General features: G+C 34.9%; 1 protein-coding gene across 1 annotated transcript; it reads right to left on the bottom strand.

Moving 5' to 3' along the window:
• Positions 1 to 697: 697 nt before the first annotated feature.
• On the bottom strand, positions 698 to 17038 carry LOC128508803 (chitin synthase-like). Its single transcript, XM_053480277.1, has 20 exons — positions 16929 to 17038; positions 16640 to 16781; positions 16364 to 16546; positions 11341 to 12042; positions 9931 to 10268; positions 9755 to 9844; positions 9520 to 9672; positions 7652 to 7826; positions 6698 to 6802; positions 6478 to 6619; positions 5407 to 5607; positions 4362 to 4646; positions 3665 to 3853; positions 2953 to 3367; positions 2830 to 2846; positions 2659 to 2723; positions 1963 to 2073; positions 1398 to 1615; positions 1207 to 1309; positions 698 to 1072 (listed from the first exon to the last, which is right to left on the bottom strand). Exons 1-20 carry the CDS (start codon positions 16958 to 16960, stop codon positions 1061 to 1063), a joined length of 3678 nt encoding a protein of 1225 aa, XP_053336252.1. The 5' UTR covers positions 16961 to 17038; the 3' UTR covers positions 698 to 1060.
• Between the last annotated feature and the right edge of the window lie 2327 nt (positions 17039 to 19365).

A 19365-nucleotide genomic window follows, 5' to 3' on the forward strand; every position in this document is an offset into this window, starting at 1 on the left:
TAAATTTGACAAATGTATAAAGGAACTTATGTACTATTAAAACAAGTACAGATTGGCTTTGCAGATTAATACCAACACAATTTGTTTCCGTATGTCAGGTTACGTATCCAAAGCAACAATTAAATAAATAACAGCACTAATAATTAAGACGTGACTACAATGAAAAACTGCAATAAGCAATTACATTTTTATATGTTTCATGAACACTCCTAAAATTTGATTTAATTAGGAGTTTCTTCTAATCATTTATTTATTTATTTGTTCATTAATTTATTGTCTTTTATTTATTTATTTATCTCATTTTTCTGATTTTAGGTCCTGTCCGTGCTACAACCGCATGCATAAAAAGCTTGACAAAGGTTTTTATGTCAGCTTGTGGCATTATCTTGATTTAATAAAACTCTGTTGGTTCCTTTCGACAATATGCAGCTGAGCAGTTTTGTTTCTCTAAATACATTCTTGTAATGAATTCAAACAAGGATCACAGCATTGGTTTTCAACAGAATTGATCTTGTTCTTGCATGAAAAATTGCATTCATAATTGAAAAGGGCTTAACTGGCAATTCACGTCATGACTTGTGACTTGTTTTCTCGTTGAACCGCATGATGCATATGTGTGTGGCAATAAATTGTGGGTGAGGTGAAATTGCAGTACAGAGGTGTGGCGAAAAGGATTGTTCTCATGCCATAGTTGTTTACAGTGGTTTATTGTTGAATACTAGAAGTTTATGATCTGTCAGTCAGTCTTAGACAGGTTAATCATTGCCTTTGTACACATTAACTTTGAGATTATACAGTACATGGCACACTGAAGGGGAAACAGCACAATTTTAATTAAAGGTACATCATCAACAAAAACAAAAACAACAACAACAACAATAATAATAATAATAATAATGATAATAATAATAATAATAATAATAATAATTACAGTTGAAACATAAGTAACAAAAAGTGCTTAAAATGCCTTAATTATTCCACTTCCAATAAGCAGGTACTGCGTGGTCTAAGGGTTCTTTGGTAAGGTCCATCATCTTCTTGTAGAATTTTTTATTGCCTCCTAAAGAAAATTCTAAAGACAAAGATGAACCCTGGAGTTATTAAATATGTCTGTCATCATGGTTAACAAGCATATTAAAGCAGTAGATCATTCCAATGCATGTAGAATTTCGGAAATACCAAATAACAACGAACAAACAAACTTACATTTTCTTCATTGATCAGAGGCATGCTGTTGTCCTTGTTCACTTTCCTGTTAACAACTGCCTCGGTCCCAATGTAAGCAATGAAGTGGATTAAGGTCTGGATTCTAAAGGAAAGCATACATATGGAAATTAATAAAAATGATCCTGAGCACTATTAAATGGTGTACAATGAAAGATTCATATTTTAGGTACCTGTGCCACAGCATAGCTATAAACTGAACAATAAGGAGGCAGGCGAAACTGATGAGGAACATCAGTCCAATTGGATCAATAAAAATACGAGCATCAGTAGCAACAGTTCCATTGGTATAGACCTTTGGGATACTGATGCTCACGGTGGTGCCCATGGATTGCAGAAAGAAAGTAGCCACAAGCCACAGGGCATTACAGATAAAAAACACAAAAGTTGCCTAAAAAATATAAAGAGAATAATTAGAGAAGATCACTCGGTTAGATCATTATTCAAATATTCCCAATCATATCTCTCCTAGGCATTTGCCAACAGTCATTTAGTTATGTTAACTTCTTTAATACTTGTTTCAAAAATACTGTTTGACATTTTTAGTTCATTGTGCAATAATTTAATTAAAATGGGGGAAATGTTTGAAAAGAAACAAAAAGTTCATTATTCATTTCACAAAGCCAAGATTAATCAGATTTCATAAGAACTAAACAGTTCCTATATTTATTAAATAAAGATTTTATATAGTAAAATGTCATCCATGCTTAATTTTCCGTCGACATCCCACTGACAAACCTTGTTGCGCAGGTCTTTTAGATCTACTTTGATTCTTTCCTCCTTTTTTTGATCAGAACTTAATGGTTTTAGGTATTGTTTGATTAGGTCATTCCAAAATGTTTCTTCTTCCTGAAAAAAAAAAAGAAAAAAAAGAAAAAGTTATTAGGATTTTGGGTCTGTTTTTAAGTTATCTGCTGGTTTTTGTACCAAACAAGGTGATTTTGGCATCATGATGTTCTAGAAATCAATAACCATAAAAACTGGAAAAAACGATTTAGTGACTACAAGGTTATGAAATGTGAAAATAGATGATTCTGTCAAAAGTTCTGTACAGTTAAAGCCGTAAGGACGGATCCATCCATCTAGGAACCTCTGAGGTCCAACTCAATCAATGGTGACTGTTGTATTTATTCCCATTTTACGTCCGTGGTAGGACCTCTGGGCAACATTCACACATGCATTCACACACTATGGGCAATTTTGGAAATGCCAGTTAGCCTAATCTGCATGTCTTTGGACTGTGGGAGGAAACCAGAGTAGACTGAGGAAACGCACCAAGCAAGGGAAGAACATGCAAACTCTATGTACACAGAACCCGAGGGGGAATCAAACCTGGACCCTGGAGGTGCACGGCGACAGTGCTAATCAGTTAATACCCAAGCTGCCAGTAAGAGAATGTGTGAAGTAAAATAAGGCATTTTTGGTAATACCTACCAAAGTAAATCTGTGCTCCCTAAGGCTCAGGTCAGGAGACTTTTCTGTCAACTGTTGAATGAAAACTATAAAAAAAAAAGAAAGAAAATAAAAAGCTTCATCAGTCAACATATTAAATCGTTGTGCTGTGTATAATAAGAATGGTTGAAAAAGTACTGTATGTGCACTCACAGTCCCTGATGAAGGGTCTGAAAAAAAAAAAAAACAAGTACATCTCTTTAGTCACAATAGTTTTACAGGTAAAGTAGATTAAGGTGACATCAAATTATTAATATATTAGTTAATATATCTTACTCTTCTACAGGTTCCACGGCTTTCACTTTTGTTTCAGTTTTTAAATCTGTGGCTTGAAGTGCATTCTCCGGCACAGCACAGATCTCCTTCACTTCTTTGTTCACCTCAAACTCAAAGTTATAGCCACAAAGTTTCAGCAGTTTCAGGCATTTGACATTTTTCTTGCTTTTCTCTTCGGTTTCGGTGGACTGGGAGGCAGATTCACGTGTGCCCCAGGACACGTTGTTCATGTTGACCATGGAGTAAATCGTCAGCAGCAGGTATCCACTCGGGATGCAGATGACATAAAGGGCACCAAAGACGATGAGATGGAACTCGTGAGGATGAAGAAGAGCCGTGGAAATGTACATAATGCTTATGCTAATGAAGAATAAGCCGCTCGGGGTCATAAAAGTCTGCTGAATTACCATGTCCCCTAAAGATATAAAGAAAATCTGATTAGCAATCAAGTTAAATTATGAGATAAGGACAGGGCTACAATATAATAGTTTCAGTACTAGGTTTATCCTGTTTAGAGTCACAGGCTAGAATTATTTATTGGGGAAAGCGAATAAAAATTTGTTTTACAATCTCCATAGTCTTTTTCTTCTTCTTTCGATTCTCATTAGGGGGTTGGCACAGCGGCCCATCGACTTTGCATATTAGATACACCCCCCCCCCCCCCCCCCCAATAAAAAAAAAAAGTATTGAATTAAATGAAAACTCCACTTACCTATAATAGACAAGATGGTTGCAGTCATTAAAAAAGCATAGATTATGCTCAAGACGGCAGCAATTCTGATTTGTAAGTCTGATTTTGCCTGCCCGAGATAATAGCAGAGAATCATGTAGATTACAGGAGGAACAATCGCCAGCACAAGAGCAGCATTGGCATCTACGTTGAAGACGAATTTAAAGCTTCCTGTTGAAAAGAGAAGTGAATTTTACACAAGAAACGATAACTAATGCTATGCACATATGTATTGCTGTATTTTAACTACTGCCTTTATAATTCCATCACAGTGTTTAACATTTGTGCCTAATACTGAAGAAAAATTAGAAGGTTATCTAAACATTGGGGTTGAGTATGCCGACTGAACAAACTCCCCTACCTCACCCAACCCCAATTTTTCACTGTCTCATCAAATAAATTTGAATCTATTAAAATAATATGAGTTATAATCAATACAAATTAAATAAAGATTTTGTTTGTACATTGGTCAGAATTTTTCAATGATAGATGACTTATAATAATCTTTACAATTGATAAAGTCGTTCGTATAAACTTAACTTACAATTAACACAATATTACTATATTAACATACTTTCGTCCTGAATATTTTTATGTTTTATTTTTATTAATCTGAATGCTCTTACTTGCACATTCTTGCCTGTCTGTCTATCTGTCCAGATACAGTAATGGAACTCACCTGCAATCATGAGGCAAACTGTAGCTGGTCCCAAGATGGAGGCGGCCATGGTGATAGTCTGGTAGAGAATGTAGGGTCGTGAAATGGACTTGTTCAGTTTCGCAGTGATACTGCCGCTGGAGAGAAGGTCCAGAGTGTTGGCCAAGGTAGACGGGCCCCAGCGCCGCCGTTGGTTGTAAAACTCCTTGAATTCCTGTGGAGCATTGGTGTAGGAGTCAGATGCAGCGTTGTACTCCACTCGCCATCCCTGCTGCAGGAGCAGTGTGCACAGCCAGCGGTCCTCACCTGCGTACACAGAGCGAGAATACACAAGATACATCAGAGCATATATAGATAAACATAGTGGTGGCTGGGGAAGATCAGATGTCAGGCTGCACACAAGGCCAGCAATACAAGAGTTTTGTCATAGAACTCAAAATCAGTTTGCCAATAGAATTTAATTCATCAAGAGAACTACAAGAAACCTTTTTTTGCTCCGTTACTTCTAAAGAAAAATGAATCTTGACCACTGGGCTGGCCTCCTGTTTAATTCTTAGACGTAAAATCATCAAAGGGTTTTTCCAAAATCAGATTGACAGCAGTTGACAGTGTGTGCTATGTTGAATGAAAAATCTTAGCTAACTTAGAGAAATACAGTACAAGCAGAAACTTCCAACACAAATACCAAAAAAGTTGGGACAGTATGTCAGCAATAAAAAATGGAGTAATTTGTAATGTCTCTTGACTTTGTTCTATATTGACAACACTACAAAAACACATTACTTGCTGACTTGTGTCACTTGTGAATTCATGTGAATTAAATTTTTTGTTGAAATTATGCACTCATTATAATAACAATGATATGCAAGTATAAAATGCATTTAAAAAGAAAAAAAAGGTAGAGTCTTTTGGGATAGGGAGATGCTTGATGATTTCCCAAGAAGCACCATCAAATTACCACCAGGAAATTCAAGAAAATCCATCTAATCTAAATTGATTAGAAAGGCCAAAGGCAAGGCAAGACCAAAAAACACTTTTGAATACGAATAATCTACATTTCACTCACCCTGATCATACTGTAGATAGTGCCCAGCTTCAGTTGCTTTCGTTGTATATCTCTTCATAACATTGTCACTCATTAGTGCCTCGGCACGCATCAGACTGAAACAGCCCGGGCTGCACAGCACAGATCCGAACACATGCTCAGCTGTTTTCTGGAGCCAGTGACCCACAGCATACTCAAACTTCTGATACCACACCATAGGGCCTGCGAAAAAACATAGTTAAAGCTTTATTGTTTCCTGTTTATACTTTGTGACCACTGGTGTGAAGTATAAAACAATATCACTATTGTATTTATAATATACCTGTTATGAATTAATTCGTATCATTTGATTGCCTTCCTACAGAGTGTTTCATGTGATGCAGACACATTTTTTATTTCATATTTTGTTTGGCATAGTGTTCATTTATGATCCTGATCTTGCCTTAGCCCTCTTAATGATGTTTGCACCTCATCTAGTTAGGTGGGAATTTAAAAATGACCAAATTGGAAGCAAATTTGTTAAAAACCTATTTAAAGGTGAAATGTTGGTGAATTTTGGAAATCTTTGTTGCAGATTTTGTGTGACACGCGTTTTTTCTTCTTTTCTTTTTTTTAATGATTTGCTGCTTTCTACAAGCTTTAAACAAGTAAACAAACTAAAACACAATAGCAAATCAGAAAATACATCCAAATAACAGTTGTAAAGCACTTCAAAGGTTTCTCAAATTCTTATTCATATAAATATAATTTGTTTAATGCTGATGTGCTAGAACATAGAGTACGTCTGAGAAACCAAGGAAAATGGAGAGATACAACCACATGGCACCAAACTGTGCTTCTTTTTCTACACAAGATATTGAATCTAATTTTGTTAAAAAATGGTATATTCTAATCGTACTTATGTTGGCATGAAATCAAAGCTTTAACATTTCTTAACTCATAGGTATAATACTACATGACCATGAAGACATTGGCAGTAAATATAGTGCCCACACAATTCCTATAATAATAATAATAATAATAATAATAATAATAATAATAATAATTATTATTATTATTATTATTATTATTATTATTATTATCATCAGTCACCTGTGCCAGTGGGATGAATCCTGCCACAAGCAGCTCCCACTTCAGGGTACAACCTGAGTCGATCCACTAAAAGCATGACAGCTGAAGGCTGGAAATCCGTGTCTCCATCTAGAGCCAGCACATACGTGTTCTCTTTGGCTTTCTGTAGAAGAAAATCAATCATTATTGGATTTTGAAAATCAGTTTGCAGTTGCAGTCATCATAGGATAATCACACTTACTTTTAACTGGTCTTCAATGTTTGTCAGCTGCTCATCCCCTTCCAGTTGCATTTCATAGTATTTCTTGTGCAGCCTCCAGCCAAGGAGGTAGTACATGTACATGATCTTTAGGGAAAAGAAAGGAAAACATTGCCTGCAGTGAGACTCTGTAAGTATGATAACCTCTTAGTATACTAAGGATTACGGTTAAAGTTAAAGCTAAAGCTACGACAATGATTGAACAAAAAATATATACGAAAAATAAACTTCAGCTTGGATTGTCACATTAAGCACTCGGTGTTACTTCATTTAGATTTAATGAAATCAATCCCAGATGAAAATGACAGAGGAGTTCAACAAGCATCACATACTGTATAAAGTATAGAAAAGGACATAACTTGACATGACATAACTTGTGCTTTTATGTGAATAATGTTTTGTATTTCATTTGTAATTTTTGTTTATTGAAAAAACAAAACAAAACAATGGAAACACTATGTACCAGGTTGAGCCATGCTTATTTAAAGTCATGTATTTCTTTGAGATTTTTAGCTATAACAAACATTGATGGGCATATTTATAGATTTTTCTTGTCCTATCATTCTCTACTGTATATCAGGGTTGTAAACTGGGTAAAAATACCATCATTTACATCACAGTGTCTGCTTCCATTCACAGTATTTTATCATTTTTAAAAAAATAGATAATAAAAGCAAATATTCTTTTATTAAAATATGAAAACTGTCTAATTGAATATTTATCAGATTTTAGTTCTTATCAAATAAACATACAATAGTCATAACAAAAAAAAATATTTTAGTAAATTGTTTGTGTCTTTCTCATTCACAAATACATTGTAGTTATAATGGTGTGCAGTCATACTGGTACAAGGTCCAGTATAGAGATATTACACAATGCTACAATTAATAAGAGTAATAATTGTGGAGGACAGTTAGTGAATATGTAGCAGCTCACCTGAGACCATCTCTTTTTGTGGCGGATCTGGTGTTTATCCTTAAAGTGTACAAACAGTTTGTTGCCGTGGGGAAGTGTGTACTGCAGACGGCAGCCATATGGTGCTTGGAAGATTTTCTGATCAGGAAGAAGACTTCTGTGCCTAAATACACTTTTGCTGTCCTCTGTGAATATGCTGTATATTATTAGGAAACACACACACACACACACACACACACACACACACGTTATTATTATTATTATTATTATTAATAAATATTTATTATTATTATTATTATATTTATTTTATTTCATTCTTTAATAAAATGTCCAGCAATGCCAAATTTTTGACTTCTAAACAAAGAAATGAACAAACACATGCCTCACACATACATACAATACTGTGTTACATTTAGGCATTTGGCAGACGCTCTTATCCAGAGCGACTTACATTTTTTTAATCTCATTACACATCTGAGCAGTTGAGAGTTAAGGGCCTTGCTCAAGGGCCCAACAGTGGCAACTTGGTGGTTGTGGGGTTTGAACCTGGGATCTTCCGAACCGTAATCCAACGCCTTAACCACCCCTGGCCCAGGGGTAGCTCAGGTGTTAATAGAGGGAGTCTGGGGAATGCTTTATAGGGATGAGTATCTGTCTGTAAGAAATAACTGCTTTGTGTTTCAGTGAGCAGCACTGAGTAGAAAGTGCCATGCAAGTGAATAAGTAAGAGCAGAGCTGAACTGTATGACCATTTGTATGTCCCAATCTCTGTGAGAGCCCCTGAGTTACATGACTAGTGAGGTGAATAAGGTGAATAGCACTCAAACAAGCAAAATGAAAAATGAAAATTCTTGGTGAGTTGTCCCAAGACTGCCTCCTACTTCTTCATTTTTTATGGACGCCACAGAGAGTTACACTAAACCTGGGAGGTGAGAAAGATGCACCGTCAATGAGTCCTTGCCCCTCCCCAGCAGCATCAAGACCCTTGTTGGTATCAACCAGAGTCAACATCTGGCCATCCTTGAGCAGCTTATGGTACTTTACCTATGCCTAGTGACCTAGGCATTACGTTTTTGCAGCCGCTTTGTGATACATTCTGAAGGTGGTTGCTGGCAGAGAAACCCACAACTTAAAATGTGGAGCCTATCTTAAGAAATTTAGGGCACAAGGCGGGACAGGACAGGGGTGCCAATCCATCGCACACACATACACACACACACACACACACACATTCATACACATTCATATGCTTCATTCACACACTACGAGCAATCTGGGAACGTCAATTATCTAATCTGCATGTCTATAGACTGCGGGAGGAAACCGGAGTACCCGGAGGAAACTAACCAAACACGGGGAGAACATGCAAGCTTCATGCACACAAAGGTGGCAATAGAACTTGGCCGAAAATTAAACCCGGATCCTCAATCATTTGTGATGATCTCTACTGTTAATTTCTGGATGATGCAACTTCACCTACATTCTAATTACTATCTCAATTATTTCCAACCCCAACTCTCCTACAAAGTTCCAGGATTTAGTAATGTGTTTAAAGTTTCTTATTTTAATTCCATTTTTTTCTTTTTTTTTAATCTCCATAGTTGTTTTCTTTGCTTAACGCAGCTCAATAGTTAAACTCTTCTGAAACAAGACCATTTTTTGGCTTGGAAGTTGAGATTAGTCATTGAACAAAAGCAAAATAAAGAGATCTACCTACCGTGTCTCCTAATTTATAACCTATAAACCAGGTGCAAGTATCTATCCAATGACGGAAACTTCAAAGGACTTTTTTAATTAGTCGCTTAAGAGCGTCTGCCAAATACTTACTGTAAATGTAAATTTGGCATTTCTTTCCAAACTCACGCAAGTGTTGCAATATAATTACTTACATATAAACCTGTTCGATGACTTCCACAAGTGTCTCAGCATACTCGTTGACACAACGTTTGTTATCTTTGGTCAGGAAAGCATCATCGAAATAAATATGGGACTCAAAAACAACATCATTAAATTTGTTTTTCTTTGGTCGGAATTTGTCCAGCCTGGAGAAAATTAAAGAAAACATTAATTTTGAGGTTATCAAGAAAGTTTTCAAGTAAAAGACTCTTTATGCCTTTAGAATACCTGAACATTGAGATGATCATCTTCAACATTTCATCTGCAGTCTCATGCCACATGGTTGCACAGAGGAAAATGGTTACCTTCTCCTTTTCACTGTTGGTGATAATGTAAGAATGTTAATTAATTCTAATTCAGTTGTCATTATACATAAAGATAAGCACATGTACACTTTTACTTACTTGATAGGTTTTGGCTGAAGCACAATCTCGAACTTGGCATTCAGGAGCATAGACTGGTCAATGAACGCTGCTTCATAAAGGTTGCGCACAAACAGGTCCTTTGTCCTGGCAATGCGTTCAGTGTTTAAGAACCAAATGTAGAGTGTGCAGAGCACCAGGCCGAGCCACCAGCTCACCAAAGATGATCCAAGCAGGCCATAACCCAGTGTAGTCTCCTTGTCAGGGATATGCCGACACATGCCACGAGTTAAGTCACTTAACATCAGTCTCATGATCCCGAGCGCTGGGCCTTCCACAATCACAAAATCACTACAGTAGTTATTAAATGTGATTGTGTTCTGCAAAGAAGAAGTGCAAAACTACTCGTAAACCAATGTTTATTTACATGTACAGTACTGTCAGCACCAAGACGTTTTAAAGCAAAAAAAGTCTTAGGCACCATATTATCCTTAGCACCCATTTAGTTATATTTGTTTATTATATCTGCATTATTATGTACAAAAAATTCAATATTTACAAACATAGCTTGAATGAATAAATAAACAATATTACAGGATAATATTTGCATGAATGTAAAGAAATCAACAACTGTAAAGACCAGCTTTTGGATGAATATCAATGTAGACTCTGGCATAAACTCCAGCATGCTCAGTAAAACCTCCCAGCTGTTTATTTATAAAACTACGCAAATCTGTATCTAAAACTACTTATTATTTTCAAGCGAAGAGTTTTCACACAAAATATTGACTGTATTTATTTTATTACTCTTTTGGGCTGTAAACATGTTTTTAAAACATAAAAGTTACATAAAAATGCATATTCTAATCTTTGCTTATAGCTTATTATTCATTTATATATTTATTTTATTGATTTCCTTTTTTTAATATAAGCCCATTACTTTTGCACAGTACTGTAAGAAGAACAAGTGTATAATTTTAATGAGTGTGCTGGAGAATAAGAGGTTTTCTAGTAATTTTGTCCCACTTGCTCCTTTATATTTTCATGCAAAACCCAGGAGCCTATGTTAGTTTTTTTTCTCAGCTTTAAAATGGCCTGTCATGTACGATGTTGCATTTTTTACATACCTGTACTAGCAAATATTTTTCTTAATTTTTTTTTTCTAAGTTATAAATGGATTTGTACATAGTAATGCAGTCATGATAAACATATAAAATGTGTATTAACGTATGGTGCATAGACTATATGCAAGTCTTTTCACAGTATTGCATATATTTTTAAAGTAAGTTTAAATAATAAAGCATTTATTTAAGAACCTGTTAAGGTCTTAGAGAAATGATTTTTCTTTAGTGAATAAATAATGATTGATAGATAGATAGATAGATAGATAGATAGATAGATAGATAGATAGATAGATAGATAGATAGATAGATAGATTTTTTTTCATCTAACCTGTTGATTCACGTTCAGAAAGGGAATCCAAACAGCCAGCACAAAGGCCCCCAATGTGGCTGGAGATGTGAAGATCATGGGAACAAGGAAGCTGCGACGCACAGCGTGCATTTTGCATGCAATCACAGCCATGTACCGACACAGAGCTGAAGCCAGAACCTGAATAGCAAAGAGGCTCAAGACGAGGGTTTTGTCAAAGTTGTTGATTGACAGCACTGATGACCAATCCTGACCTGAGAGCTTCACATAAGCTCCAAGGACAGTGAAAGTCACAATAATTCGCACCGAGCTAGACAGAATGTTCACAAGGTTATAGGACCTTTTAATGTCACGGATTGTGTTCTGGAAGAAGACGATGCGAAACAGCATGGCATAGTTCTCCCACCAGTTCAAAGAGACCAGGATAGTGCCTCCTATGGCTAAACCCACAAACAGTACCATGTTCTGATTTCCGCTCTGCTGTCTGATGTAATTAACAGCAAAGAAGCTAAAACCTGAAATTAGGAGAAGGAGAGCAGCTAATGAAGTTACAATAAGTCGTCTCCTTCCATGTGCGACTGCATTTGCCACCACCTGCATCAGGGCTGATAATGTGGCAATGCCATTCAGAAGCATCACGTTGGTAAAGATGTCAAACTGGGGCATAGCAGCCAGGGTAAGAACTGAAGATCCAAGAGCCACCAAAGTTTCCACTGAAACAATCTGCACACAGATAAATGAATTTAGGCCAAATTGAATTCAAGGGTAATAAATAACAGATAACAGTGCATTAAAGGCTCAAGAAATATACTGTATGTTAAAACAATCTTAGTGGTACTGAAGATTTGTCATTTATTTCTATAAAATGCACCTAGACAACAATGATGGGCATTTTATAATTAAATAGTTACAATGCATTGTGCATCTCAGGATAAAGCTGAAGATAAAGATAAAAAGATTTTTTTTGTCATTGTAGTGATACAACAAAATTTTTTTTGGTAGCTCTAAGACACCAGCAGCAATAAAAAACATAAGAATAAACTAAAGAATAAAAGTTAAGAAATGCAGAATAAACCCAAGGTAATTGCACTAAAATGTATAAATATAACATTATATACAATTGAATGTAGGTGAAGTGGGATCTGAATCTTAGTGTAAACAGTACAATGCATAAAAAGTGCAAACATGATTGTCTGAGGATGTCTGGAAACAAGCATAAAAGCAGTGGTGATGAAGCTGGCTCTTTTAAGAAGCGCTAAGCAATAATGATGGTGGCAAAAGTGAAAATAATTGAGAAAATGGAGTGAGATGAAACCATAGCTGTGTGAAAACACACTTGTTTAAACATGAATCGTACAATGATCTGCATGATTCTAAAGAGCAAAGATAATGGAACGTGTTTTGCCAATTGTGTTAGCACCGTAGTACCCAGACAATGTATTTTGGACTTACAAACTAAATCTGCTCACAAACAAGCTCTTAGAACTGAATTTGTTCGTATGTCGGGGACTTACTGTACACACAGAGTTTATCAGTACATTTTCCTTACGATATGCAAAAACATGTTCTGCTACATTTTGATTTAGATAATATACACTGTGACCCTGTTTTATGTGTGTTTTTAAATTAATTTTTACCTGACCTCAGCAAAAAAAATTTTTTTAATAAAAAACCTTTATAAAGTGGTGTGGTGTGGAGTTTGGAAATTAATGAGGACAATGATAATACGCCAATCAGCATTCCATCTATTCAATTAACAACGCGTAAACTTTCTATCAACACACCCAGAACAGTTTAATCATTATTACGTGAGCTAAGGGTTTGCCTTTAAAATGACCACCATGGACTGTATTACCTGGCACTTCACAGTCACTGTTATGAATCACCTGATTGCTAATATTCATCCTTGTTAGTCATCAGCACACTCCTTATCAACAGAAACACTGTTATGTGTTTCCAGTTAAGAGATGTGTAAGAGATGTGCCTAACTTTAGCATGTGATTAATAAATGTCATTTAATGTGGCCACTGCATGTGCCAATGAACATTCCATCGGTTTCATTAAAAGGTAGATTCACCAAGTTGCAAGACCACACCCAGCACAGCTAACACAATGTGATGTGAGCTACATGTGTTCTATTGAAACTCTAGTTTATTTGTTACAACACACAGAATTTGGAGGAGTTGGAGAGGAGCCAGAATGAATTTAGCAAAAGTTTGTTTTATAGGCCAGGAGTACAAAAAATGAAGTAAATTTAAATAAAATTAGTGTTAAAAAAATGAACACATTACACATTTCACATTACTGGAACTGGACTAAGAACCCTTCAACACATTATTACTGTATATCTGGATAGCTAATGATAAATTATCTATTTTGTTAGTGAAGCTAATAGAAAAAAAAAGGCTTAAACTTGATAAGGAGGATAAACCACGGAATTTAAAGTAATGGAAAAAAGTTCATGCGATCTAATGAGTTCAGAAGCCTATTCCAGAGTGATAGGAAGGGAACCGCATAAAACGATGCATCCATCATGTATAGTGGCCACTGTACCAGCCTCTGGAGGCAGTGTTATGATCTGGGATTGTGTCAGTTGGTCTAGACTCTGTAACCTTATGTGCCAATAAAATGAAGTCAGCTAAATGACTAAATTATAACATCAAAGGATTTTGTACTTCCCTTGAGGCACAGGTGTATTTTTGAACTCATAATGTACAGTATGCTATAATAAAAGCAATCAAACTAAATCTAGAGTGTGTGTGACATATTTATTTATTGATGTATTAATTTATTTTTGGCCAGGTAGTACACTTGCAGTAGTCAAATGTTTGCATCGCATTCGCATTCTTAAATTCTTCTATTTTGTCTTTAACGAGAAGACAAGTTTTATTAGCTCTATGATAAAACTGTTTGATTAATTTCGACAACAAAGTTTTTTACCGCGTCCTATGCGGAAGGTGAATATTAAAGGTTAATATTTTTGAAGAAAAATATGTGTAAGACTTTCATGATATATAGTTAAGATATTTTTTTTACAATTACTTATTTATTACTTTTTGAGTATCTAATTTCTTTTCAATCTGAAATTGAAAGTTTTTACGCAATTTGTCTCTCTACCACATTTTTTACCACAAATTCCACTTTCAGCACCTACAGTATAAAGGCAGCCCCCTTCACCCCACCCCCTTATTGCCGTAATGAGAATTGCAAAGTCACCTGATTATTAGCTATGTGAACCTACTTGTTATCAGCACACTCCCTACCTAAAGACACTTGACACTGGCAAATTATTTCAGTAATCTTGTTTTGCAACAACCTTGACTTCTTTTCTCTGTGTGCCTTTGGTATTTTGCTTGTGTTTTGCCTGAATGTTCATATGACTCGATTCCTGCCCCATGTACATTTGCAAGTTCTCCTCGTGCTTGGAGGTTTTTCTCCTGGTACTCTGGTTTCCTCCCACAGTCCAAAGACATGCAGATTACGCTAAATGACGTTCCCAAATTGCCCATTGTATATGAATTAGTGCATATATATGTGTGCCCTGGGATGGATAGGCTTCAGGTTCGCCAACGACCTTGTATACAAGATAAAGCGATATGTTGATAAGTGAGTGAGTGATACTTATTTAGAATTTCTTAGTTGTCGAACTTGATAACACCATAAATGCTTGATTGCAAAGAACAGTGTCATTTTTTTAGTTAAAATATTTTAAACCAGTGTAACTTCCTAAAAATGATTAAATTCAATAACAATTCAGAATGAACTAGAAGTAAAAATCAAAACAATGTTGACTAATTAATTTATAAAATACAACCCAACAATGTCAATCCTGCTATATAAAAGTGAAGGAGAATTATATAATTGTAATATAATACATTTACAAAGCCCATAAAATTAGATTATTAAGTAAAATAAAGCTATTAAAAAATCCCTAATTAATTTAATGCTATTTTTTATGAGGATTTAAAGGCCCAGATGTGTGTTCTTTATGTTAAGCCAATTAATATCAAAATAGTTTTTGATCATGTTTTTCTTTAGTTTTTCCTTAAAACGGTATACACCTGATTAATAAATCGGTAACAATATAAGGATTATTTAGCAGATACAGTATATTTTGACAATAGTTATGGCCGAGAGCAAAAATAAAATTCATTTTATGTATCCAGTTAAACTGAACTCACTCACTTACTCACTTATCTATACTGCTTTATTCGCTCTATCCAAGGCGGGATAGATATCCTACACTTAATTGCCATTTTTTTTTTTTTTAATAATTGCTTATTATGAATATTACATCAATATGAAATGTTACCATATTACTCATAATCCAGCCAATTTCTTTTCAAATTTTAAATGGCCTTGTATACAGCTATCTTTTAAATATAATTATACAAAATAAACTAAAAACAAATCTAAAAATAAATTAAGCTATTCTGGTGTGGGGCATGAATTTCATTATTGGTTTGGATAAGACGATAAGTTTTATAATTATTATTATTTTAGAGGAAAAACAATGAAAAACACTTCAGCATTTTTAGTCATATTTAAAGGGAATTTGTTTTTCTACAACCATACAAAACTCCTGTCAAATCCATGTCAGAATAAACCTCAAACTCCACTTCCTAACTTAAAAAGTGGCCCACAAACATGGCAGCCAAAAACCGTAGACCATTCCTGATTCATGTTTACATCACTGGATTACTGATTGAGCACACCTGTTCCAATCGCACAGGCACACAATATAAAATAATTCTTGGTTTAACGGACATGTCATTAAGCATATGTCTTTTGTATTAGGCTAGACCAAGCCTTATTATTGTTGAGATCCTATTATTGATCTTGTTTTCCGTTTTTCCTGACTCAGGTAAGGCCAAGCCCTATTTGCATTGTTTGGTCATTGCCTGACTCCTGCTAAATCCTACTACTAAGATCTTTACGTTAATAAATTATTTATTTTTTTGCTTTTTTATCATCTTATATGACCTTATGTCTGATTGTGTCACATCATTCTTATCCTACATGTTTGGATCTTAGTTGCACTTACCCATATCAACGTTTGGGGGGATGGGGATTTTGAATCTTTAAAAGTAATTTTCCAAAGACTTTTCATCAGCATTAAAACACTTGGAGCGATTAAAAGGCATCCAATGAAGAGCTGGGCATATGTTTTGGTTTCTATGGTGGTTGATGTTTTGCTGCAAAGGTTTATCAATAGCAACAGAGATGCCTGTAATGTAAGTAAAAACAGAAATATTAAATATGTGACTGCAAACAAGAAACTATATACAGTATGTATGTATGTTTTTATATTTAGGCTTACTTTGCTGAAGAAGCCTAGCCCAAACACCAAGATTCCAACTAAAGTACATATGATGATATTAATGAAACTCAGTAACTTCCGAGGTTTCTGCTCATCTTCAATAATAGGTGATTCCCGAGCAGCGTCCCAGGCCTGCTTGGCCCTATAATGGATCAGAATTTTGATATTGTGTTTTTAATTTTATTTTATTTAAAAAAAAAGGACTGTATGCATTAAAAATTATGTTTTAAAATATCAACATAAACAAAAATTTTAAAAGACAAGGAAAAATGTATTGACCAACACCTACCTGAGCTCTTTTGCCCTCTGATCTTCATGCATGTTGATTCACTGACAGAGACTCATCAGTGTCAGTCGGATATAGTGTGCAGATGCAGTGGGCGGTAAAATATTATCTCGCTCTCAGGGCACCTCCTAAAACTGTCACTGAAAATGCCTGTCAGTTATTATATTCTTTACTCAGGAATGAGGAAGAATTCTTTTGTGATATAACGCCTTCTTGAGAGTTGCCGCACTGCTGGGAGCATCTCCACCTAAGAATTTCAGTGATGATTACGCTAAAAATTATATATTATTATAGGATGACTAAAGCGTATATTAATTGTGTGAATGAACCTCTTTGATCTATTTCTGTTTTAACTTAATTCCAAAAGCAGTTAATAGTGCCGACGCCTGATTTAAAAATGATTAAAAAATTTATTGCTCTTTTATTTATGGTATTAAGGTAACCACAAATGCTGCCAAGTAGAATCAATTTAGGTATTTTACAAATAATCAATTAAGAATCTAAAAATGTTAGGCTTTATTTTCCCTTGCAAAAAAAAAATCCTAGCATACCGTTGCGGTACATATGCAGTGATTTGGATATGAACACGTTGCATTTTTATTTTTACCTTAATATTGCAGTAATACTGCGGCAATACTGCAATACTGCAGTTAATATTAAATGGCTATTGCTTTTAATATAGTAGTTATGCTGCAAATAAAATATACAGGTATACACAATTTAAATGAAACTGAAAAATTACTTATAGTATTTCTACAATCCAAATGTATGACAAAATTATTGCAATTCATTAAAAATTATAATTTAAAAAAATAAAAAAATAAATGACCATGAAAGCACTTTTACACTTAGCAACATGTGTAAAACAACGCTGTTGCTAGGAGACACTCTTGTCAATCAGTGTATGACTGGACATAACCACAGTGTCCTTTTTTAGTTTGTTATGTTATCCAGTTCTCAAAAAAAAGAAAAAACAAACAAACAAACAAACAAACAAACAAACAAACAAAAAGTACATATTACAAGACAGAAGTCTGCAGTTGGTTGCCTGAAGAGATTCAATGCTTCCTCCACATTTTGTCCTCATTACATGTTTTACTGAGAAACAATCTGTGTCAATCTGTATCCTAATAAATAAATCCTAATTAATTAGAATTTCAGAATTAATGTGAATTTGATGACTCAATACTGGCAGTGGGTATTGACTTCAGCGATTCAGTTAGGCAATGTCTCTGGTGGCAAGCATGACTCTCTGCCCCACCCTTTATTTAGAAACTTGATAGCGCCTACGGTCAGCTTGCTTCTTGTAGTTTCTGCTGACTCGTAGTAGCGTCGTTCTAGTAACCAGGTCTTTCTACAACTCTACGATGAACTGACATGACTGCTCCAGGATGGTGAAGATAGAGGCGGACATTAACCGCTTTTTAAGTTCGGTGTAGGCTTTCTCAGATTCCTGGTTCTAGTAGAAATGAGTCTTGGAAGAGGTGAGGGTTGTTAGGGGAGCAACGATGAAGCTGTACCCCCAGATAAAGCAACGATCCAAGTTTGAACCTCTGGGGTTCCTGCCGTGAGGTGACCATCAACCAGTTTGTAGCAGCTTGATGCATAAAGGATCAATGAAACAAACTCTTGTTGCCATAGACTCTTTGTGTCTGACACATTGGGAAAAAAACAGTTTATCTTTACTAGTTTTTAAGAATGTTTGTTATATTGTAAAATAAAAGAATCAGCAAGATACTGATAAGCATCTGGTGTTATCCAGGTATCTTATTGACCTTGAAGCAAAATAGAACTTTAATAGAAGTATTCTGTTTGATGCAGATCAATGTTTTAACTTAGACTAGTTTTGAAAGAATGTTTTTAATAATTAGTGTTTAAGTTGTTGGGGTATTGTTAGGCTAATTTAATTTCATACCAAAACAATCACTTGGAACAACTACATCAATGGGTTACAATGAAGGACAACTTACCTTTTTCAGTAGATGAAAAGTTGGAGGATGATTAAAGTTCAATAAAAACAAAAAAAAACATTTAGCCAAATATAATTAATTAAACCCACAACCAATACTACTTAAACCTAAATACTGGAATTACAAGTTGAGGCAATTTAAGATTTTGAACTGGATACATGATGTGTCAACTAAACAACAATGTAAAATATTTTGTTAAGCCACCAAATTTCTCTAAAAGTTGAGTAAACTTAAAATAGCTCTGCAACTTGTTACTAAACTTTTTCATAATGAGGCGTCATATTTTTTCCCACAGTGCATTAGGAATCATGATATATGTTTGAAGTTTGCTTTGTCTGTCTTGATTCTTGATTCACTCTATGACTTCCACTTTCCATAAGCAATGTGTTAAAAGTTAAGTCAAAATTGTGAGAAATTAAATCATAATTATAACTAACATTTTCTTTTGTCTTTTGTTTAATAGGGCATTT

Source organism: Clarias gariepinus, chromosome 20 (genome assembly GCF_024256425.1).
Source record: "Clarias gariepinus isolate MV-2021 ecotype Netherlands chromosome 20, CGAR_prim_01v2, whole genome shotgun sequence".
NCBI lineage: Eukaryota > Metazoa > Chordata > Actinopteri > Siluriformes > Clariidae > Clarias > Clarias gariepinus.